This window comes from Petromyzon marinus, chromosome 3 (assembly GCF_048934315.1).
Source record: "Petromyzon marinus isolate PM22_M1 ecotype Great Lakes invasive population chromosome 3, UKy_Petmar_22M1.pri1.0, whole genome shotgun sequence".
Lineage (NCBI taxonomy): Eukaryota > Metazoa > Chordata > Hyperoartia > Petromyzontiformes > Petromyzontidae > Petromyzon > Petromyzon marinus.
The window spans coordinates 850,579-874,360 of record NC_133669.1 but is presented as its reverse complement, the minus strand read 5'-3'; the positions used below and the strand labels follow the sequence as shown (position 1 = coordinate 874,360).

The 23,782-nt window shown below is 48.9% G+C and overlaps 1 protein-coding gene across 1 annotated transcript in view; it reads left to right on the top strand.

The window, feature by feature from the left end:
• The first annotated feature begins 957 nt into the window (after window positions 1–957).
• LOC116951066 (regulating synaptic membrane exocytosis protein 4-like) overlaps window positions 958–23,782 on the top strand; it is an 85,889-nt gene continuing 63,064 nt past the window's right edge. The window contains exon 1 of the mRNA XM_032969439.2: window positions 958–1,677. Coding sequence (XP_032825330.1) covers window positions 1,661–1,677 — 17 coding nt within the window. The 5' untranslated portion in view covers window positions 958–1,660. The remainder of the gene's footprint in view (window positions 1,678–23,782) is intronic.

Sequence of the window (23,782 nt, the reverse complement as noted above, 5' to 3'; positions counted from 1 at the left end):
ACCGTATCTCCCTGTCTCACCGTATCTCCTTGTCTCCCTCACCGTATCTCCTTGTCTCACCGTATCTCCTTGTCTCCCTCACCGTATCTCCTTGTCTCACCGTATCTCCTTGTCTCCCTCACCGTATCTCCTTGTCTCACCGTATCTCCTTGTCACCCTCACCGTATCTCCTTGTCTCACCGTATCTCCTTGTCACCCTCACCGTATCTCCTTGTCTCACCGTATCTCCTTGTCTCACCGTATCTCCTTGTCTCACCGTATCTCCTTGTCACCCTCACCGTATCTCCCACCTCCAGCGGTGGTGACCACGGTTGACGCGAGCAGCGGCGCTCAATTTAGTTTACTCACCCTGCGGAGTTGATGCGTTGAGCTCTCCCCGGCTGTAGACCGACTTCGCAGCGAGCACAGCCCTCGCGGGCCGCGACTTAATCGACAGGGCTCCGTGAGAGGATTCATTCGACAGGGCTCCGTGAGATAATTCACTCGACAGGGCTCCGTGAGAGAATTCACTCGACAGGGCTCCGTGAGAGAATTCACTCGACAGGGCTCCGTGAGATAATTCACTCGACAGGGCTCCGTGAGAGAATTCACTCGACAGGGCTCCGTGAGATAATTCACTCGACAGGGCTCGGTGAGATAATTCACTCGACAGGGTTCCGTGAGAGAATTCACTCGACAGGGATCCGTGAGATAATTCACTCGACAGGCATCCGTGAGAGAATTCACTCGACAGGGCTCCGTGAGATAATTCACTCGACAGGGATCCGTGAGAGAATTCACTCGACAGGGCTCCACGAGATCATTCACTCGACAGGGATCCGTGAGAGAATTCACTCGACAGGGCTCCGTGAGAGAATTCACTCGTCAATCATCATTAACGCCGTCGCGATCGTGGGCGCTGAGGCCCTCCGCGTGGGGGGACGGTCCGCGTGGGTCGCCGCCGGCCCGCGTCTCTGTCGCAGCCCAATGTAGGCTGCATCCGTCTTTAATTCGTTTGCCATGGAAACGGACAATCGCCCAGATAAAACATTCTGGCGGTGAACGTTGTCTTATCGCGACGCATCACGGGCGAACGGGAGTCTTTCCGACGCAATAATTTCACAAAAATCGCACTCCTCCAAATCTCCCCCATCCTTCCAATGACCCCCAAACAAAACTCGCGTCCTCCAGCTGCTGCGCTCGCCCCACCGAGTAGATTCCTCGCGGAGCACGAAACGACGCAAACAGTGACAACGTAAACCCACAACCACCACGAAACGTGCGACCAGAGAACGCGTCCAGTCTCCTCTCCGAGCTCCGCCGAGGCAGCGACATCGCCTCGACACCTCGACGCCCCTCCACGCGATGCTGAAACAAGAGAGCGAGTGAGAGAGAGAGAGCGAGGTGAGGGAGAGAGAGAGAGAGGCAGGAGGAGGCGGAGGGAAGAAACGCAGAGCGTTGCGGAGAGCACTAAGAGAAAGAGAGAGAGGAGAGAGAGAGGAGAGAGAGAGCGCGCGCATGACAGGGAGCGGGGCACTGGGGAGGCGAGGGGGAGTGAGGTGGAGACGGTAGCGAAACTCGAGTCCATTAGGTAACAGCTACTCATGCGGTGAACACTGCCGGGCAGCATGAACACTCGAGACCATCTCAAACCCTGAGCCAGCACTGCCAAGCTGCTGCCATGGATTGCTCAGTACAGTGAGTACGGCTCCGAGGCCCACTGCATCAACACTTTTTGATTTGTAGCCTCCTCGCGGTTTGTGGTGGTGGGGGGGGACACCAAATTATGTGTGTGTGTGTGTGTTTTGACTGCCAACACAACATTTACCTCTCGCAGTACTCCCGGGTATATTTGACTAATTTCTAAAACGCTGTTCGTTTTTTTGTTTTTGCGTGTAGGTGGTTTGCTTAGGAAGACGTTGCATTGCGGGACTGCTCGGGCTGATATGAATAAATGTATTCGAGCCCGTAGGATGCGCTGTAAATGAAACATCGTCTAAAGATGGGACTTCGTATTTCTCCACCACCCCCTTTTAAACTCGAAAATGGTTGTTGCAGAGCGTGCCGCAAGATGTTACCGTGATGCATTTAGCGAATTAGGGCAGTTTCTTATCGCGTGTCTTGCAAACAGCTTCTCTGAACAAAATAATTCATTTGGAGAACTAGAACAGGTCTGTAGCCACAGATGATGTTAACACTAAAGCCTCTGATTGCCCTCGGCTTTTGCTATCATGGGTTAAAACACCCCATCTAATCTCACTTGGGGTGGGGGTTCTTCAGATAATCCCATATCGCTAACAAAAAAAATGATTATCGATTTCTGGGCTTAAATGTGTCTGTAATAGATCGGGATTATGAGAATCTGTGTGCTACGCCGCGAGGCATCGAGGGACGCCGCCACCGCCTCTCTGTGAGACGTCGCCGCTTTGTGGGCACGTCAACAACTTCAACTCTGAACCTTCGACCGTCCTCCTACTCACCGGCTACTCCGTTACTAATTTGCACTCCTGTTGTGTTTTTTGTCGTTGTGTTGTTTGTTGTTGTAACGTTCTGAACCGCCCCTACTGGACATCTGTGAAAAAGAGCTTTGTAGCTCATCGGATTTCCCCTGCAGTATAAAATGCATTTTTCTGATTCATTTCTCAAGTAGCCGTACCCTCCTTGTGGATGCCTCGTCGAGCACGGTGACTCTCTGAGTCGATCGGCGCTCAGCTCCGCAACGCCTTTCATCAACTCGGCGGCGTCGCTCGACGTTGGCTGCCCTGAGCTAAAACAACAACAACAACTCCCAGACAGCGAGTCCGCGACCGCTCGGGGTCACCACCGAGTAGCAGAGGGCAGAGCAGTGTTGACGTCCCAGTGAATCGCCTCCCTCATTCCCGCTTATCGCGCCGCTGCCTCGTGGAGTGTGGCCTGAGCAAGGGGGTGGTGGCGAAGCGGCTGAGAGGGGCAGGAGAGGGGGGCAGCAGGAGGGGCAGGAGGAGGGGCTCTTCCTGTGGTGTCGCGGTCAGGGGCGGCTGGATGCGGCGTTCCTTGTCATCGTCCCCTTGTCATCGGCGCTGCGGCTGTGCTGGCCACAACGATAGATAAATAACGAAACAGCACTCGCGTGGGGTATGGATGCACGTGCGGTCCTCACGTTGATGCAGCTCAGCGGCGAGAGACGCGGTTTGCATGTTGCAGAGCACTCATCGACATCACTATCAATCACGCATTATTTTTGTTCCAGTTATATTATTTATATATATGTGGAAAGACTGCTCCCCACCATAGCAATGTGGAATTTGCTCCCCTGGTTCGGGAGCTCCACGTGAGACGAGGCACCACCCCGTGCGTGTTTGAGCGCCGGCTCGACTCCACTCGGAGGTGCCCGCAGAGGCCGTGCTCGCCGCGCCTGTGGCTGGACGCCTCTGCTCGGCTGCACCACGCCGTGATCACCACTCTCCGCCGCTTCGTGAAGGCCTCGTGCCAACTTGGAGGCCTCTGCTCGCATCCCTATTCCTGGCCTCTGGTTGTCCACCAGAGTACACGTCAAGCGGTCTTTTGGTATTAAACAACAACCACAATTACTCTGCTGCACAAGCACGAGTGCCTGCCGCTGAAACGCTTTCACTCGGGCCAAGGCTGAGGAATGATTTTCATTTCTCGGCCGCGATGTTCCGCGGCCGTGCGAAGCGGTGCTCAGCATTGACGGTGCGGTCCGCGTTAGAAGCACGACGCCGGGCACTAAGACTCCTCCGTCTTGAGCGACGCGCTCCTGATGTGAGAGCGAACTCTGATTTCTTCGCTGGCCGCCTTGGTCAGCAGTTGCGGCGGCGGTGTCTGAAACTGATGGTGGTGGTGGTGCAGGGTCAGCTGGCGCTCCGGGGAAGGCATCGCCCTTTCGGTTCAAAATGTCTCACCTCTGTGAGCCGCTGTGTCCATTGAAGTGTGGCACCTGCATTTAACACCCTCGCTTCCAAAAACCCTGCCGCTGGCTTCGTCACGAAGCGCCGGACCCACAGTCACTGCGCGACACGACCGCCCTCCCCTCCCCCGGGCTTTATCCACGCCGCGTCTCTGTGGTGGAAACGGTGCTAATGGCTCACCACGCGAGGATTCTTTCTTTTACATCAATTAGCGCATTACTGCAATCTCGGCTGCAACGAAGATGAAACCTCCACGCAGAATGACATTGATGCAACCTTCTCCTTCCTATCGCCCGCCTGTCCCTGTGCGTGCTCTGTGAACAGGACGCGCCGTGGTGCCAGCGCGTAGATGACACTCGCCGATTGGGACGCACCTGGCGCGCAGGCATTTAAAAAGCCAGAGACGGATTGCTCTGGTTTTGTCTAAATGGAGCTTAATGCAAGACTCGGGACACATGCCCTGCCTGGTCGCGTGCGCTAAATTTAGGCTGAATCTTGACCCCGCTGGGATTGCATCTTGTGCACCCAATTCTCGCTAGAATTCTGTTTACTTTAAGTTAACCCTTTATCTGCACTCGCTCCGGCTCGCATGGCTTTCTCCGTGAGTTCATGTGGGCGATCTTACCTGGCCCTTCCCATGACGAATGTATAAAAGCCTCGTTAAAACGTAGACAACACGGACAATAACTGACCGTCGTTGTGGAGGAAGAGTAACGAAATAGATAAACAAGCAAACATTGCGCATATTCCCACAAAGTTCAAATTGGTTTTACTCATCTCATCAGCCGCATGGCCTTCTGGGAGTGCATCTATGTTTTTGGAAGCATTGAAGTTCCACTTTTAAGTTTATGTGACCAGATGAGAAATCAAAGAGTCCAGAATGAGTCCCGTTTGTAAAAGTAACTTGGGTCACCAGGACGACAAAAGTAAAACAAAATAAAGTCCGGCAATGAATCAAGCACCGGATCAACACGAGCAAACGTTGAACCGGTTTCAACGTTCATTGTCTCATGAAGGCCGCTAAATTGTCTGATGTTTACATCTAACAGAAATGGGCTTTGCCTAGAAACATCTGTCAGTTTACCAGCATTGGTTTGAGCAAGGCTGACTGCTGATGAGACACTGACTGTCAAACCGGGCACAGAGTTGTGTTGTGTTAAACGAATGTTGCTGAAAGAGATATCCACACCCAGAAGGCTGCGTGGGTTCTGGGATGGGCAAAACAGAATTCTGTGCAGTTAATCTGCAGGTGAGGCAGTTTTTGAGTGCCAATTATTGACAAGTTGAAGTTTTAATGGTGTTTAAAATAAAACAAATTAAGCTAATACGGAGACACAGGGAGGGGATGCTGGAGGTGTCTGCTCTCTCGTCAGATTCCACTTTGTGGGTTTTTTTCACTTCCCGTGGTATCATCTCGTTTAGTTTCAAACTCGTGGCAATTCACACCAATGGGACCACGGGACGTGTCGGTTGTAAGGTAGCGGGATGGCATTGACAGAGAAAGTGCAATTTTGTATTTCCTTTCATTTTCGGAAGTGAATTCGGGTGATGGGACATCAAGCCAGAGTCGTTGTGCAGAACATTCACAATGCCAATTGACTTTCGTCGTTATTTGTGAGGGAAAGTGCGGCACCTTATCCTAATTTTAACAAACGTTCACGAACCTTGGAACAGTATAATGTGAGGCATGAACGTGACGCAAAGCACCCATTACCACCATGCTTTAAAACAGCCACTACCGGAGATATAACACATGCAATGAGCTCATATTTTGGACAACTGACCCTCATTTGAAGCTAAAGGGCCTCTCAGAAACGACCATGGGCTCGAAGCTTCAGCTGATCTGTTGTCTTCCATCTCAATGTGATACCGGTTAGCGATGATTGTGGCGAGGTTTGCTCGCCCAGCTCTGGCGACGTCGCTGGCAGCCCGGTGCCTGCGCGTCAACATCATCGTCACGGAACGAGCGGCGGTCATCGCTCGTGGATTCAACCCAGGAACGACTCTCATTCTGTACACGCGTAGGTAGGCCGCGTGACTCTTTCCGTGCACTTGATTAGTTAATGGGCAGCACGTCAACGGCAATCACGCACACGCTAGGATCATGCCACGGATTTAAACGTTCGTTTGTTCCCGGACGAATCGCATGTGCAGCATGGAAGCCGACGGGTGTCTGTCAGGGCAAACTGCATTGCTCTTGTGTGTGTTTCCGAGTTTTGGGCAACCCCTTTAAGTAATGTGGCCGGTTTTATGTCGAGTTAATCCCGAATAGCAGCACAACGTTACCCTAAAGTTTAATTCTTATTTGATCATCGCGACGATAGTTATTTTTGCGTCCCAATGTTTCAGACAGGCGGAGAGACAGAGCTCGTCTCGCATTAACGGACGAAGGCTTCCCGCCTCTCACCCATCCTCAATTGCAACAATCCGCCGAGCACCGACACGCGAAGCCGATGTCATCGCTCCATCTCCCCAGCGAGCATCCCCCCAGATGCATTCCATCTCCATGGCTGGCGGTGCGTGACTATTCTTGGCCAACGCCTTTGTCTCTCCCAGCGACGCGTGCTGCACAAGGCCCCACTTTTTGTAACGGTCTTAGTGGTGTAATCAACCTGCGGTGTGTCGTGCGTTCATCTGTCCACTGTCATTTCTCAATGCTTCTTTGCACCCTTTTTAGTTTCTGTTCCATTGTTTTTGCATTGTTGATGACGCTTTGAGGTAGGCCTTACACAGCCAAAATGGTAAAATAATCAACGCCCCACGTGCAAGCAATCTTCTGTACGCAAGGATGTCCACACTCCATTCCTCACCACCCACCATGGGACGTTATCCTTGAGGTCACCCAGTTTCCCTCCGTTTGAAATACAAATGAAGTCTCAGCACGCTGCATGTGCCAGATGATGACTAAACCACATATTCTACATGGTGTACGTAGTGTTTAATACAAATTATAATAGAGGCCGCGTGGGAACATGTCTGTGACCCACGTCGCATACAGATTATTTATAAAATTAATTACATGGGGCATCTTTGTCACGTGAGACACGTTTAGCAATCACTCGGCGTGTACGGTGTGTAGCGACTGGATTCATATTGGAACGGGGATAGATATCTGGTCTGGTGGCTCGGCGGTAGAGCGAGCGGCTCGCAATCTAAAGGCTGCGAGTTCACATCCTAGTTGTGGGGATTGAATCGGCCCATCATCCCTCCACGGTCTATAAAATAGGGACCGCTTTGTGGTGATACAACAGTGTTTTGATTCAAAGCTTTCGTGACTGCAGGGATTCATATTCTTGGTTCTTTCGGTAAAGTCACGTAGAAGGGAAACAATAAAATAATAAAAATATGAAACAATAAAATTATCACGACGTTTCGACTGCAACACAAGCAATCACGACGTTTCGACTGCAACACAAGCAATCACTGCGTTTCGACTGCAACACAAGCAATCATTGCTTGTGTTGCAGTCGAAACGTCGTGAGAATTGTATTTTTTATATTTTTATTATTTTATTGTTTCCCTTCTACGTGACTTTACCGAAAGAACCAAGAATACAACAGCGTTTGTCCGATGGATAAACTCAACCCTGCCATAGCAATATGTTGAAATTCCTCAAATTGCTTGGGGCTTTCAAGAGGAGATGATCACCCTCCCAATGGTCATTTTAACAAGAAATCACGTTTGGGATAAATGGCGAACTCGTAAAGATGGATCGTTTCAAGGAAATGAGTGTAATAATGAACACTCTTCTCTCCTCCACAATGAGATCACTCATTTCAGCGTCGGCTGCTATGAGCAGCCACAATCGCCGTCGTACGGCGATGCTAATCGTATAAATACTAATCCCTCCATTATACATTCATTAGGGCATGAAATCATCAGCGATTACACGCCTGCGCTGGTTGTGGTAAAGCAGAAAGCACGCACGCAGCCACCTCCGTGTTTCGAAATCGACTTTTACAGCAGGATACCGATGCAACGTTTGATAGTTTCATCGGCTGAACACGGAAACTGGGGACAAATGGTCTGATTCCAAAAAAACTCACATTTATTTTCACGAAAGGTATCAGACGGTGCTGTGGGATTCAGTTCACAAAGGTTTCTCCAGGCAAGGCTTGTAACAAAAAATGTGAAAGATTAATGTATGTATTCATTGTTGCCCGTTAATGTGTTCTGCAATAACCGTTTAATTTTCTAAACAGGAGGGTAGCTCATCACAGATCCGACGTGCTGGGGAGCGATGCTTCGGCTGAGATGTGAAATGGTCGGATATGGAAACGCATTTATAAGCACACCTAGGTTACTGGACACAAACAACGCGCAGACTGCTTTAAACATGTAAACATGCTCTCCTGTGCTTTAGAAGTAGCACAATCGTGCGAGGTTAAGACACATTGCTGTGTGAAAAGGTCAGATTCTGTGAACATCTATAGAACAAGTCAAACACTTGCGCAAATACACCAATTACATGGGCAATGTTTATTGGTCAGGTGGGATATTTGACATTGCACGTTACTGTGTGCATTGTGTAAGAGCTGAACGATCTAGGTGCGCTCCTGCAATTGGCTTGCTCTCGCCACTGCTGGTGGAAGCGCGTTCACAAGAAACGAACTCGCTACGGTGTCTGATCTTCCCTTCCACTTTGACCCAGACCGTGTTGGAGGAGGAGGTGACCGTAGACGCGCTTCTAGACACGTGGGTTGCAAGCGACAGTCCCTGGCGGCATGGCAGCCTCGCCCGAAGGCTGGGAGGCAGTGAGCCTGCAAGGGAGAGTGGTGGTGGTGGTGGTGTTCCCCAGGGAGCTCACCACATACCCACAGCCGCACATGACCTCTTCGTAGACTTAGCAACGGAAACTTCACGTTGTCATAATTTCCCAGAGGACTCTAACATTGCGACATAATCACGTCACAAAAGGGTTTTGAATTGAATATTCGCTCAAATCAGATTTGTTTATCTCCCCATCACAGCTATAAACTGGGGTACATTTTGTCGGTTATTTTTTTTAAACAAAAGTTACCCATTTATAGAAGCCCCTACATTCGAGCGCAGCCTGCATCTCGTCAGGGCCTCAGGCTGTCGCCTTCTCTCTGCATGCAAATTTGACGTTTCTTTAAAAGTGGCAAAAAAACCCTCCCCACAGCGCTGCCGGCCTCCAGTAAGCATGCGCAAGTTTCCATGGAGACGGTTGCCGTGGTAATAACGTTGCCGTGGCAACACCGTCATCAGCAGCAGCAGCAGCCACGGCAGCATCGTTGCCTCCGTTCACATTTTCATTGAGAAGCCGAGAAGGGGAGGGGGGAGACGAGGGGGGGCCGGATGTGTGGGGAGGGAGTCGGATTACGCCTCCTGTTGTTTCAGCCGCAGCCGTGGGAGTGATGGCTCTGAGAGGCGTTGTCTCGGGTGTAGCCCACGGCGATCAGTAAGTGCAGGAGGAGGAGCAGGCGCTTGTGAACCGTCTAATATTGTGCGTGGCAGGGCAGCACACCGGACATTCGGACACGTAACGATCATTCAACACGTCCGTTCAATAACGCTGCCCCTAAAGAGCAAACGCATCAATGGCAGGCCACGTTGTCGGCCATGCTCCTTCGTTAAGAGTGGTGAGGTTAAGAAGAAGGGACATCGTACGGCACATCAGTCACATATTGCTGTACTCTACAAAAAGAAGTCTCCAGACAGAATTATCGCAGAGCAATGCATCGGCCACCGTGGTCGAGAATGGTCTGTGGAAGGTGATATCCCAGAACGGATTCTGATTCAAGTGATTTGTTATCCACACCAGCGATTATTTTGCAAAATTATTATATTTAAAACGGGTTAGCTCTAACCAGTCTGGTTTATAACTTCTTCGTTCACATCTCTCGTTGATGTCTTGCCACGTGTCCAGCCATGACCACTGAAATGTCTCAGCGTCACCAGTGCTTGCATCTGGCCAGATGGCTCAGCGCTCCAGCGAGCGAGCGGCTCGCAATCAGAAGTGGATCGTGAGTTCACATCCTGGTCGGGAGTTCACCCGGTCCATCTCAGGGGTCAATACAACAATAAACAGTGATCGTGGGAAAGACAGCGGTGGATATTCTCTGGATAGACTTGCCCAGCCATAGGAATGTGGAATTTCTAGCACCGGCTCGGGGCTGTTAACAGGAGACAGACACTGCCTCAATGTTAATTTGAACACAAAACCTTTAACTTTTGACTTGACCAGTTTCTGAAACTCTTGCTGCGCCGCACGCATTGAAGCGCGTGTATCTGTGAGCTCAGTGGCGTGGGTGCGTCTCTGTGTGGACCCGGCGACCCCAGTTCGAGTCCCACTACACAGCCAACACCCAGTGACGATTATCTGAACCGGTTCTGGGCCTCCACTAAGTCGACTCAGCCTCAAATTAATTTCCTGGTGCGATGTGTAAACATCGTCCCTGGGGAGACAAAGGCGACCTTCGCGTGCCGTGCCGCCCTTCGTATGTGCCACAACAGTCTGTGAAGGCTATGGGGGGGGGATCAACGCCTTGTGTGCCGTGTATAGTGGTTGGTCTTTGTTGGCCACCCCCTCGTTGGTAGTCGACACGAGCAACCGTTGCGATTGCCCGTGGGACGCTGCAGCCGCGTCTTGCTGGAAGCGTCTTTCTGGGAGCGTCTTGCTGGGAGCGTCTTTCTGGGAGCGTCTTGCTGGGAGCGTCTTTCTGGGAGCGTCTTGCTGGGAGCGTCTTGCTGGGAGCGTCTTGCTGGGAGCGTCTTTCTGGGAGCGTCTTTCTGGGAGCGTCTTGCTGGGAGCGTCTTGCTGGGAGCGTCTTGCTGGGAGCGTCTTTCTGGGAGCGTCTTTCTGGGAGCGTCTTGCTGGGAGCGTCTTTCTGGGAGCGTCTTGCTGGGAGCGTCTTGCTGGGAGCGTCTTGCTGGGAGCGTCTTGCTGGGAGCGTCTTTCTGGGAGCGTCTTTCTGGGAGCGTCTTGCTGGGAGCGTCTTTCTGGGAGCGTCTTGCTGGGAGCGTCTTGCTGGGAGCGTCTTGCTGGGAGCGTCTTGCTGGGAGCGTCGCTTTGCGCCTGCAAGCAAGGCACGGCACGGCTCGGGCTGCACGCTGCATGAGCAACGCGTCGAGAAATGTCGCGTTGAGCTGCAACAGGCCTCGGAGTAGAGGCCGTTGTGTGTGCTTTCTGCTGTGGCTGCCAGTCTATTGCTAGTCTCGACCTTCTCTTGCCCAAGCCCGCTTGACAGTCAGTGTAGTGCCTCTAACTTTCGTGTTTCCTGAGCTATTGGCTGCCCTGAAGTAGCGCTACCCATACGATTGTTCCTCGTATTCATAAGAAGCCTCCAGGCACACCAGCCGCCTCTTGATATATTTCTCAAATGTAATTGTCACATTATTTATTATATCAAAGCCTCTAGCATCGTGATACAGATACACTCGCTTCCGATTTGTCACTCACAATGTGGAATTCAGTTGATCAACGAGGTGTCCAGAATATCGCTCTCAGAAGCTCTCATGTCGTTTCGAGGCACCTTAATTGTCCTTAACGAGGGCTGAATGTTCACAATTGGTAATCCAAGTGTACTGCATCTCGTTGGATTGCATACAATGCACTCTTCCTGTCTATCGGCACAGAGCTCTTCCATCATGACCAGGATGTGGGCAGCTTAATGGATCATCCTTTACAAAGATGCTCAATAATCCGAGTGGGCCGTTCCTGTTAATGAGCTTCTATGAAGATGAATGGAGCCACTGCACATTAATACCAAGATCCAAATGAGTAAAAATTGGAATGGCCTTGTAAACGAGCCACATGCCGTGCAGAGGCTCGGTTAGAGAACGCCATTTAAATGGTGAAAATATCACGGTTGCTGAGCAAAGGCCCAAAGGTCCAACATGACAAGCGGCTAGCAACAAACAGCACTAAGAGATAAGAGTTTATAAGTTTCTTGACATGAGCAAGGATATTGTAATACATTGGGGATAAGCTAATGGGAGAGAAGTCCAAAGTGGAGTAGTGCAAGGGAGAAGCAGATAGAGACGTTTTTTGACCTTAGTGGCGTGAGGTGGTGGGTGAGCAAGTGGGTGAGTGAGTGAGTGAGTGGATGAGTGAGTAGGTGTGTGGGTGTTTGAGTGAGTGAGTCAGTGAGTGGATGGGTGGGTGCTTGGGTGAGTGGGTTGTTTTGACATACAGTGTGGTGGTTGAACACAGCTTGGATGAGATTAAGCAGTCAGTTTAGTAGATTAAATCGTCAACATCGGAGGAGGGATCAATGAGAAAAGATCATGGAAACATTAACAGTAATAATTTAACGTTACAATTTTTATCCTGGCCAGAGGCAGACTCAAATTATCATCTCCCACAGTGAAACGTAAATTAATGAGCATCACGCCTCTTCAAATTAAGTCAATGGACACACTGGTTCCTGCCACTCAACATTTGGAATTTTGGCTCAGATTCACAAATGGAGACCGGCAGGGCCGCTCAGAGGGTTGGGCCTGGAAAGTTGTCCAGGGCATCACACGAGAGAGGGCCCCACCGCAAGCCTGTGGACAGTGGAATAAGCGGAGCCTCAGATGAAAATTTGCTCCGGGCCTCCTAGAATCTCTGGGCAGCCCTGGAGACGGGCGCTGCCCCATTTCTCGCGTGTGGCGTTGTGAGACTCTGTGAACCTTTGATTCATGTCCGTTGGCAGGAAAACACTGCAGCCCCGTGTAGTGGTAACAGAAAGAGCGTCCGTCGCAGTCAATTTGGCTGCGTTGGTGATGGCGAGTGCGGTAACTTGGCTCTGTCGCTGGCGCAAGAATCGGCGCGATGTTTGCCAGGGGGTTGTTGATCGGCACGTGGCGCCAAGCGGAACAGGGGGAGGGGGTTGACCCGCACCGGTATCCTGCAAGGCCGGGCGGGGGCTGCGTGGCTCACGCGAAGATTCCATTCGGGGTTTTTCCGTGCTCGGTCGGGGATGCGCCTGTGCCCTGGTGGTCAGCACAAGGGGCGTGCAACGCAGAGGTCGCCGTTCTGATTCCATCTCCTGGTGCAGTAGGTCGACCAGTGGGGCAAAATTTCCGAAAATGCCCCCCCGCCTCTGTCTACTCAGCAGACAACATGGACTCACCGCAGTTTGTCGATCAACAGATCGCTTGTGGTCGTGGGGTAAAGTGTGGGTTAATCCCACCTCTCCTAAGATGTCTGGATGTCGTTGAAGAACAGGGAACAAAAACACCACCAGGAAGGTCTCTCTAGAGCTGCCTGTAGGAGAGGGTTTTGCTTCTGCCAGCAGTGGCGTGAGCGGGCAGTTGCAGAGCTGCACCTTTACCCTTCACGCTCAATTCAGTCCAAGCGTCTTCCTCTTCAAATGGGGACGGAGCGTTGCTCATCTCTGTTCGCGATACTGACCCAGCGGGGAGGGGGGATTTACGGATTTCTACACAGGAGACACCTATTGGGATTTTTTTTTCATTACATGGATAAATTCTGAAAAAGTCTAGGCCTGATGCTATTAACAATATATGAAAATGTGGTAGTAACAAAAATGTCAAGATCCTTCGCTGAGTCAAAGTAGGTTTAGTGTGGGGGAAATGTAATCATATCCTCACGCCCATTTTCTGCAGTCCATTGTTGCACAGTGCCACGCGTAGAGCACGCATTAAAATCGTAACACTCCCTGCACTGGGCTAAGATTGATTCTGGGTAATAATTTTCTTCGTTTTTGTTTGCAAGGGGAATATCGGCTAGCCAAGTTTTTTTTTCATTAAAAAAATTGGACCGAGCTCTGCGTGAGCAGGGTCCAATTTCCATCGTGGTTGCCCTTTGCTGCCAAAGGTAAAGTGTCGGCTGCTGGAAGTTTTTTTTTTCTCCCAATAAAGCAGTCATTTAAATTCTGTACCGTCGTCCCATAAAGTGGGCGCCTTACCACTGCAGCCTCTCATAGTCCATGGGTCAGAGCGGAACCCGGTACCACGATAAGTGGCAGCTATTTAGTAATGTATATGGTTAATAAAAGTATGATGGCCTAATCTTGATTTGAAGCTTTCGTGACTGCAGGAATCCATACTCTTTCGTTCTTTCGATAAAGTCACGTAGATAGAAAATTAATAGATTACGACGTTTCGATCGCAACACAAGCAACCGTCATCAGGTGAAACAAACACAGCAGTTCTCCTGATTAATTACGTCGTGATCTATTAATTTTCTATCTACGTGACTTTACCGAATATGATGGCTTACTTATCAACTAACGGTACTACTCAATTCACTTTTATTGACTGTTTAAAGATGCCATCATAGGTGGCACCAACAAATACAATATTTGGTCTGGGACCATGGACTCTTAGTCTTCTCTGCTAAACTCGATTAATTGCTTGCAAATGGAGTAGCAACGATTTGATCAGTCTCTATATTTTCATTATTTATCTTAATCTGCCACTTTTATTCTTGGTTTATTTTATTTGCGAATAATTCGAGTACGTTTTGTTGTTGTGATATTCTACATTTTAAGTTATTGTTGTGTAATTGATTTTCTATAACCAATCCTGCCTTATTATTAACCCAGGTCTCCATTGAAAACGAGACTGGGGGGCTCAATTCCTGTAGAATTCGTTTGTACACTTTGGCAGAATTCCAGTGTGAGCCATCACAGTGGCGTGTAGCACGAGACGGGCTGCCCATGCCCTCTCAGCATCCCCTGCACAAGCCACGCACCATCACCGTGACCGACACAATCCCACACCTTAATAAACTCTGCACCATTGGCCCTGACCCTGCCCAGGTGTGACCGGTCCACAGTTATGGCCATAGAAGATACGGAATGGATACATGTCACGTGGTATTGGCCACATATGAGTTACATAATGTGGAATTCTTATTTTCAGATTTTGTGTAAAAACAGCTATAATTCTGCCAAAAGGTCATGGAATGAGAGCCAAATTATCCAAATAATTCAGATCCTTTCTCGTCTCAATGGGCTACTCGTGTGGCAACAACTCAGCATCCTGACTCGCCCAGTTCTGATCTCTTTTGCACACTGTTAGATCAAGTGGCTGTGTCGTGCACTCACCAAATTCAGGGAGGGCTAAAATACTAAAATAAACAAAGCCCAAAAAGAGAAGTTGAATGGAGGCCCTGAATCTCCCGTGCAAGTGTGGAGATCGATTGTTCGATTAGATTTCATTTCAGCGGAGACTGTGACCTTTTAAATGAGGTTTCATGATAGGCCAGATCATTCTAATGTGCATTTCTTTGCGGTTATGATGTCTGCGCTGCACATTTTGTTTTGAATCTAAACACGTTTAGCATTATTAACAACCAGAAGTGTAAGTTAAATTTCCCAATGTAACATTGTAATTGTGGGCTGAGTTGCGTTTTATCAGACAATTGTAAGTGAAGAATGTTATCATGGAACATAGGACAGACATTCAGGTGTTCACCATGGTGTTGCTAAAATAACGTTGGCGAATTGTAAAATGTTATAATTTTCCATCCAATGTCATTAAAGGCAAAGTCAACTCTAAATGCGTTTGAATAGTAAACAAAAAGAATCCACCTCATTTCACTTTTCTCGCATGCCATTTGAAGAGCAACAGACAAAGTGTTACAAATGTACGTTGAGTCCGGTAACCCATTCAGGGCATAAGGACTTGCTCGATGGCACTGCTCATAGCTCCGGTATGGGTAGGCATTGGGCAGTGGTGAGGGGAAGAAGGTGCCTCCACCCCTAGCTTATCCCCTTAAGCGCAGAAACACAACGGATGCCGTCGAATAGGTGACGGAGCAACGCTAACCCTCCTCGTTTTAAGGAAAGCAATGTGGGAAGCATGGAAGCACAGTACAACGAATTATTTTGCTGCACCGCCCTCTGCAGCACAGTAGTGGATCCCCATCCGATCAATACCCTGGCTCAATGCCGCTGAGCTGGAGAGATCCCAGGAGATGGGGCGCGTTGAGGGTGCTGTGGCCATCAGCTACGCCGCCGTCTTAGGAAGGAACGCCGGAGCTGGGATCTTATCGAGAATAAAAGTGTCTCGTTCAAGGAGACGTGGGTCATGAACTGAATAGAGCAAACGTGAGATAAAATATGAAACAACGCAGTACACAGGATTGAGATATTAACAATGCAGAGAAGGTATTAAGGCAACACATTTAGCAGTCGTCATCATCACCGCCACTAGCCGTGGTTAATCAACTGTTGGATGAAGGACTCCCCAAGTCATCAGCATCCCTCATGGCCCCGTAATGCAATAATCCATCTCACTCTTGCAAACTGAACACGTACAAACCATCAATCAGACTCTGGTAAAGATGAATGAATATCAAATGCCATCATGCCGAGTCGTTGTAGACTATGAACAAACATTTGACTCGGCGGAAATTGACTCTGTCATCCAAGATCTAAAAAAAACCAAGCCATAAAATGTGTTTTGAAATGAAGAACATAGTTATGTAAAGTCACATCTTACATTGCAGGGATAAATGTGGAATTCATACGTTAGATATAAATTGTAATAATTTATTAGTGAATGCCATAATGTCATACCATATGAATGCGAAAGGCGACGGCCTAACGTGCCTTGGGGCTGTCACTTTGTACGGCTCGCAAGTTCCGACACTGCCATGCCCTCCAGCAATGCGTGGCATTTCCTCACCAGTTCAACTTGCTGGGAGCTTCTTCATTCAATTCCTGAGGAAGCACCCAGCACGTGGAACAGGACAAAATGTTTTACTCGACAGAGGTTTATGACGTTCACCAGCGTGGAGATTAAATTCGTTTACCCATCCCGTGTTTAAATCCCGTGATTAAGTAATGGCAATTTCAGCTACTTCCGCACCTCCGATTAGCACGGTTGGCTACATACGGTGCGAAAGGAGTCGAACATACGTACATACGTACACACTTGCTGAATCTTGCCAGCCGTTGCTACATGTCTGTCTGTTGAACTTCTTTCGCACCGTACGTAGCCAACCGTGCAGTTCGTGCCACCCATCCACAGTCTGCCTTACCATGATTACCAATCTTATCTACTCAGGTGTCACTTCACACACACACACTGCATGCACATGATAGTTGGTAACAACGGAAAGTCGTACGCTGTGGGTCTCTAAGACTGGAGATGAGGAACACTGCCTTAGCGGGTTGCTCCTAAAATAAAATGATTGCCATAAAATTACTTTCTTCTGCACAGAGATAAATAATTAAGCACATTACACACTGTGGACGCTTGTCATAACACTTTAGAACAATAGGACATTTTGTTTTCAGCTATTAATAAAAGTTAAATTAAATGCATACATTTGTTTGATGTGAATGTAATTGGGTGTGCCTCAGGCTACTTATAGATACTAAACATCCTATGCCGTGCCTTTTAAGAGAATTCAATTTTGTGCTAAAGTTAAGCGACTTAACTCACAGTGAGTAATACGTATCGTGCGTCTTAATGGCTTGTTCCCAAAATAAATGTCCTACCACACAACCGAATGCTCCCGTGATGCAGAGGAATGATGGATCACGGTGCAGCTACCGCTTTAAACAGAAACTCGCAAAGCCACAGCTGCTTGGCTTTGGTGGCCCTATCGTGGCCAAGGCCAGTCCCTTGGCATTGTTGTTGCCGCCATCACCATTCTTTCTTCATGGCTCTAAAGTCAATGGTGTTCACTTTGTGCCATTGGGATTATTTACCTGTTTGGTCCACTTAATAACACCCAGTTTTCCTATAAACCGACAGGTTATCATCAGAGATTTATCCACGAGGCAATTCAGATTTACAAACACAGACACAATTTCAACCGAGAAGATGGTTTCAAATTAAGCAATCATTGGAAAGATGTTCTAAATCATACCAAACATTAAACTAATTTTCAATGGTACAGTATATTTATCCAAGTAGTGATATACCAAACTTTCACAGCAGCTTATTTCCCTTCACACCAGCGTTTGTTAACTCCCCTCTCCCTCCCACAGTGCCGGCCCTTTACGTTGATGCACGGTACTTTTGGAAAATCCCCTCTCCCTCCCCCCCGTGTTGTTACTCTATGAGCATTTTATGCTAATTCCTTTGTCAAAGCGTTTTACTTCCTCCCACACAGCTTAAAGGACGCGACCTGGGCTGGACTTTCTTCATTTCAACACTGTCCTCGTGACAGTACGGTCCCCTTCACCTGATGAAGGCCACTTGTGTTGTGGCCAAAACGTCGTGATTTTTGTTGTTTTATTTTTTACCTACGTGACTTTACCGAATAGAACCAAAGAGTAAGAAAAAGCATGCATACGAATGCATTCTGTGATGCTTTCTGACAACAAGTGTTTGTCATTGGAAGTGTATAATTAGCGATAATGTTACGTTCCAAGCACAATGGCGAGATGATGCCACACGTAATGACCTCATCGGGAAGTGACAAGGGGAGATACCTCGCCCGATAAGTTTTGTCTCCATACTTTGGGCAGCCCATGGATCAATTTGACTGGTTTTGTATGAAGTCTCTGAAGTCAATGCCCTTCTGAAGGAAGCGCTCCCCACGTCGCCGCCACCTCTCGCGATCTTGCAGTGCTGGATCGGTAGTTTACACATGCAAAAAAAATGTTGTTGTTTTTAGGACGGGCTCTAGGGGTGTGCGACATGTGCACACATACAAGGCGCGCTGCGATCAGGGTAGCACCAACATCCGAGCCTTATTTGGTCTCCATAATCTGAGGCCCCCGTTATCATGTGTTGCACGTGTAGTTACGTTCATTATTCATGGAAGTAATCGTGCCACTATTTCTACTGAGGCCAGCCATGTTTGTTTGCAACACTTTGTTGAATTATGTTTTCTCGATGTGCCTACACGGAGTTTTATTTTGTGTTATTAGTTTCTTACTTAGACGTTGCGGCTTGCCAAGATGGCGCAGGTGGGTACAAAATGGCGGTGGCGTACAATGTTCTACATGCTGGCGGGGGGGGGGAACCTCCCTACAGCCAGGAAGTTGTTGGCACTGCTTGCTTCGTGGTGGGCTGAGCTCTCTTCTGGCATCGCTGCGACTATGAACCCGAGTGCAATGCACGAATTCCGCAAGTGGAGATGAAAGCCAGAGTCGTCTGACAGTCTCGCTTGCTGAGAAGCGTGTTTTGCATCAAAGCCGACGTGACAGCAGGGGCCCCGACACTTGTAATTGTGTTGACGTCGTGAATCCTCTTCTTTCTTTCAGAAGGCAAGTGGAGATAAGTTTCGAAATGTGTCGAAATGTGCTGCGTTTACACCAAGTGAAATGCACTTCCCATTTACTACTGCGCAGCTTGTGCTGCGTATTTCGCCTGTTTTCTGGCCGCACCCCGTATATTTATACACACAGTATATATGTGTAGTGTTTGATTTCACTCTGACAACTTTTGTCTTTCTTCGAACACCGCTTTATTTACAACTCTCCGCATGTCCTCAATATTCCACAGTATCCATGTCGCCACGGCTCGCTCGCCGTGCGTCACTCGACTCGCTCGCCACCTTTGTCTCTCCACTCCCCACTATCACTGCGCTTACTCCACCGCTAGCTACTTCGTCTCTGCTCTCCGCTATCACCGACGCGATGCTCTCTCCACTGCTAACTACTTCTCTTCTTCAGCTCCGCTATCGTTACGCTCTCTTTACTGCTAGCTGCTTCTCCAAACTCCGTCTCCAAACTCCGTCTCAAACTCTGTCTCCAAACTCTGTCTCCAACTCTGTCTCCAACTCTCCAACCAACCAGCTCCCCAACGAACTCCGTCTTCCCCTTCGTCTCCTCAGCTGCTCCACGTCTTGCCTCGTCCAGCCCCCAACTCCAACTCTCCACTCCCGACTCCAACTCCCGACCTTATCCCCGCTCTCATTACACCCCAATTAATTAACCCGAGTCCCAACGGCACTCCGCGTGCCCGTGCACCTGTTACCTCGCAAGACTTCAAGACGCCACTCCAGCCCTGACAACAACACCAACCAATCACAGCCGTCCTTGGCTCCCCCAGCTTAATTGTCCTAACATAACCTGTACTGTTTTTGCCTTCGCTACAGGCTGACCCAACATAAGCCGTACTGTCTTTGTTTCCATGCAATCACACTGTTTGCACTACGCACCTTCCTACTCCACTACATATGTATTAAATGGCTAACTGATGAAAGCATCTTCTCAAATCGAAATGCAACTGTACTGTAGCTGTACTGGCTGAAATTCTTTCAGCACGGTTTCTGAGCTGCGTGCAGTGTCACGCCAGCCATGGTGGGCGCAGGCAAGGTGGTTCGAAGCGGTTTGAGCGCGGCTGTGTGCGTAACATGGAGCCATGTCACGTGTAGGGAACCATCGACGCAGAGGAGCGAGGCACACGGGCGAGCGGTGTCTCAGCTGGGACGTTCGTCCACACGGGAAGACGGCCACTCGGAGCCCTGGTGTGCTGTTGTTCACAGCAGGCGTGCCCTTACGCAGAGTGGATGGCATTTACTTTGAGAATATTGATTATCTAGTCATATTCAGAATGTACACTTCTTGACTTGTAATCTAACAACAACGAACAGATCATTTAAAGGTATTTGACATTCATTTAAATCTCCACAGCTTTTTCTTTAGCTCCTTGTTTGGCACTGATTGTCCATCTGTATATGCTGGAGAAAATTCCAAGAATGAACCAGTGGAGAGAAAACCACAATAACAACTCTTCTTGGCTGTGCCCCTTTTCACTCATCCTATCATCTGCACCACCCTTATATCAATTCGCTGAAAGTCATCCACATGCGCAATACGTGCAGTTAATGAGAAGTTAATCTGGAGGTAACCGAAAATGTATCCGATTATCCGCGCTCTGCCGCACAGGAGTCTGAAAGTAGGCAGCCTGAGGCGCAAACTTCATCCGAATATCCGTGACTGTGCGGATAAGAGGAGTGACGTAAGTGGCAGCACATTTAACGAATTGTTCTTGTTCATCCGTATGTAATGACCGAAATTAAGAAGCACTTACCCCAAGCCAATGTGCAGCATAACGGCTATTAAAAAATAGGCCACAGTCTCCGATTGGCGGAAATAGGGCACCACAGTGATTGGTCGGAAGGCAGGGCTTTTGGAGCGATTGGAGGAAAAGGTTTGAACGATAATAGGCGGAAAACAGAGCAGAACCCAGAGGCAACGATTGGGATCCGTTAGAGGAGAAGGGCAGGGATTGGAATTCGGGAAAAAACAGTGAGGGAGCATTCGAGAAAGGGGGCTCGAAAGATATTAAAGGGCAGAGCACAAGGGAAGGGGACGTTCGAGGGAAGGCACGAGCTTCAAGACCAAGCACGATGCCTTGACCTCGTGTTGTCACCGTGTTATCATAAAAGAGGTTTCTAGTAGGTCGTCGTTCGAGTAATTTCCCAGAGATTTTTACGGGGATAACAGGAGTACATTTCGTTGATAAATACAGATACTATCTTTCTCGAATCACCACTACCCACATAACGTGCTGTATTATGAACTTTCTGTAATCGGGATACCCACACACGGACATAAATGAAATATCACAATGTTAACTCCGTATATTGAAGACCACTCTCATAAACTCTAAACAATATATCACGCTAATAGACCTGAATATTATCCTCTGGTGCGTTGCCAGCAGAAATCAATGCAACAAAATTAATTCTTGCTCCGACGTCTATGCTCCCTGCCTTCACCAACCCACAGTGAGTGGCCCGCTGAACTATGGGCAAATAACTCGCACGACCCCCATGGTGTGGGGAGTCCCCTCATCCAGCAGTGGAGTGACAAAAGGGCAATCCAAGTACGTCGTCCGATGGGACACTAGAATCTACTCAAGCCATGTGGAATATCCACCAGTGGCGCAGGGCAACAAAGGGACACACACACTGCAGCATTGTTCACTTGAGAAATAAGCCATGGCGAAATTTATTAAACCCATAAATATATATACAGGGAACCGCCCTAACGGACTCACAGCCACAGTGCATGTAATGAACATGAAGACACTGGCGCTGCAGTTGTATGTGGCTGTGGTAAGTCTCAATGCACGACCTATTCTCCGATTTAAATCGTATGCGGAACATTTTGTGATATTTTTTCTGGGAGGCGGGCGGGGTGGGTGTCGTTTTGACTCCTCGGTGCCGTGTAGACAACGCACACCCACAGCGATCGCTGAAGGACGGCCGCTGTGTAGGGGGGGGGGTCGTGATTCTTGCCCGAAGAGTGTCCTTAAAAAATATTCCTCCTGCATTTTTAAAGGCTCTGTCCAGTGAATTATATCCTGGCCAACGACAACGTGAGAGAGCTGCCAGACAACCGCTGTTGAAGACTTCTCCCACAGCCCTTCATCTTCCCCGCGATGATGCGGAATCCCACGCTTGGCTCCCGCGCGCTCTCCTCTCTCTCTCTCTTTCTCATCATCGTGTACGTGGGGAGCGGTAGTGTAGCGGTTAGCCCTCTGTGCTACGAACCCCACGACCCGAGTGCGATGCCTGCTCACGGCCAATGCCTGCAGTAACGATTATCTGAGCCCGTTCCTCGGTGTACATCCACGTAAAGTGAGAACAAACTTTATTTAAGAGGTGGGCTATAACTTTCAAACGCACCATGCAAGTGCACCGCGTAGAGTTGAGCTGCGTTATAAACCATCGCAACGAGGAAGCGGCATGCATTATCGATGGAAGGCAGGCAATGAAACGTACGGTGGTGAAAGCGTGTGCCGCGGAGTTTGAGTTGTGTCTGGCGCGCAGTATTTATGAGGAAGTGAAGGAATCTTTCAGCGCTCGTTCCTCCAAGTGTTGAGAAAGCCTCGCCGGGTCGTGACTCGCTAATGGACGACCGTCCCTCTCGCCAACCCGGCTCCCTGCCGTGACGCGCGGGGCGAGTGGGGGGATTTTGCAGCGGCACCGCACGATCGATGCCCTCCCCGGCTCAATCCTGATCGCCACTTTTATTTTTCTGCTTCCTAACGAACGACCTGCAACGACGGTAGCTTGAGAGCCGTGAACCCTGTCTGCCAGGGCTGCCAATCCGCAGCTACTAAGTGGCAGCCGCGAGGCCACGCGCCACGCTAAGCGTTGGGGTTTTGAGTTTTGCGCTGTCGCGTTGCTGAGCCCGCTGACGCTTGGCACGTGTTCAAGGAGAGGGGTTTGACCTCTCGAGACCTCGCGTTGCCATGTTGTGTTTGTCAAATGTTTTGCTGGAACAGCCAGGCAGGAAAATATATAAATGGTTTCTTATACTTATACGGGTTTGCATAATTTATTTTAAACCTTTTAGCCGCCACTCTTTCAAATCCCAGATCCTCCATGAATAATCCTTCTGTGTGAGAGTTAAAGAAACAAATACTTAATACTGTACAGCTCATGGGAATTCATTTAAAAAACACGTTTTTTAAACTTCATATGAGAAATGTCAAACATTAATTGTTTTTATTCTTTAAATGTTGACAATGTGTTATAGTCTTCAATTGAATCATGACCTCCCAATTGGAGGGGATGTGTGAGTATTGAATCGTGATGTGTCTGTTATGTACGCAGGGCGATCCATTTAAAGATACCCCACTAAAATATTCGCCATAAATTAGAGAGAAAACAACATCTCATTTCAAAGCCTCCACGTCTCCAACCAATTCCAAATGCACTCATTCAATCTGTTAATACTGACCTCTGCAAAATATTGAGCCATCGCTGTCACAATATTCAATCAGTGGTTTAGAAGACGGTAAGTAGAAGTCGGTGGGGTATCTATAAATAGATCGCTCTGTATATAACAAAACAACCCAACATGGTCATCCATCACGGTGGCGAGACGTTAACTACCTCGCTTGGTATACAGGAGGTCTTGGGTTCGATCCTGACGCCTGCTGTATAATTGGAGTTTGCGGTCTCTCCCTGTGGTCGCGTGGATTTTTCTCCGGGTCCTCCGGGTTTCCCCTCCCCATTTAGAATCAACATCACGCGTTGAGGGATGTATTGGCTG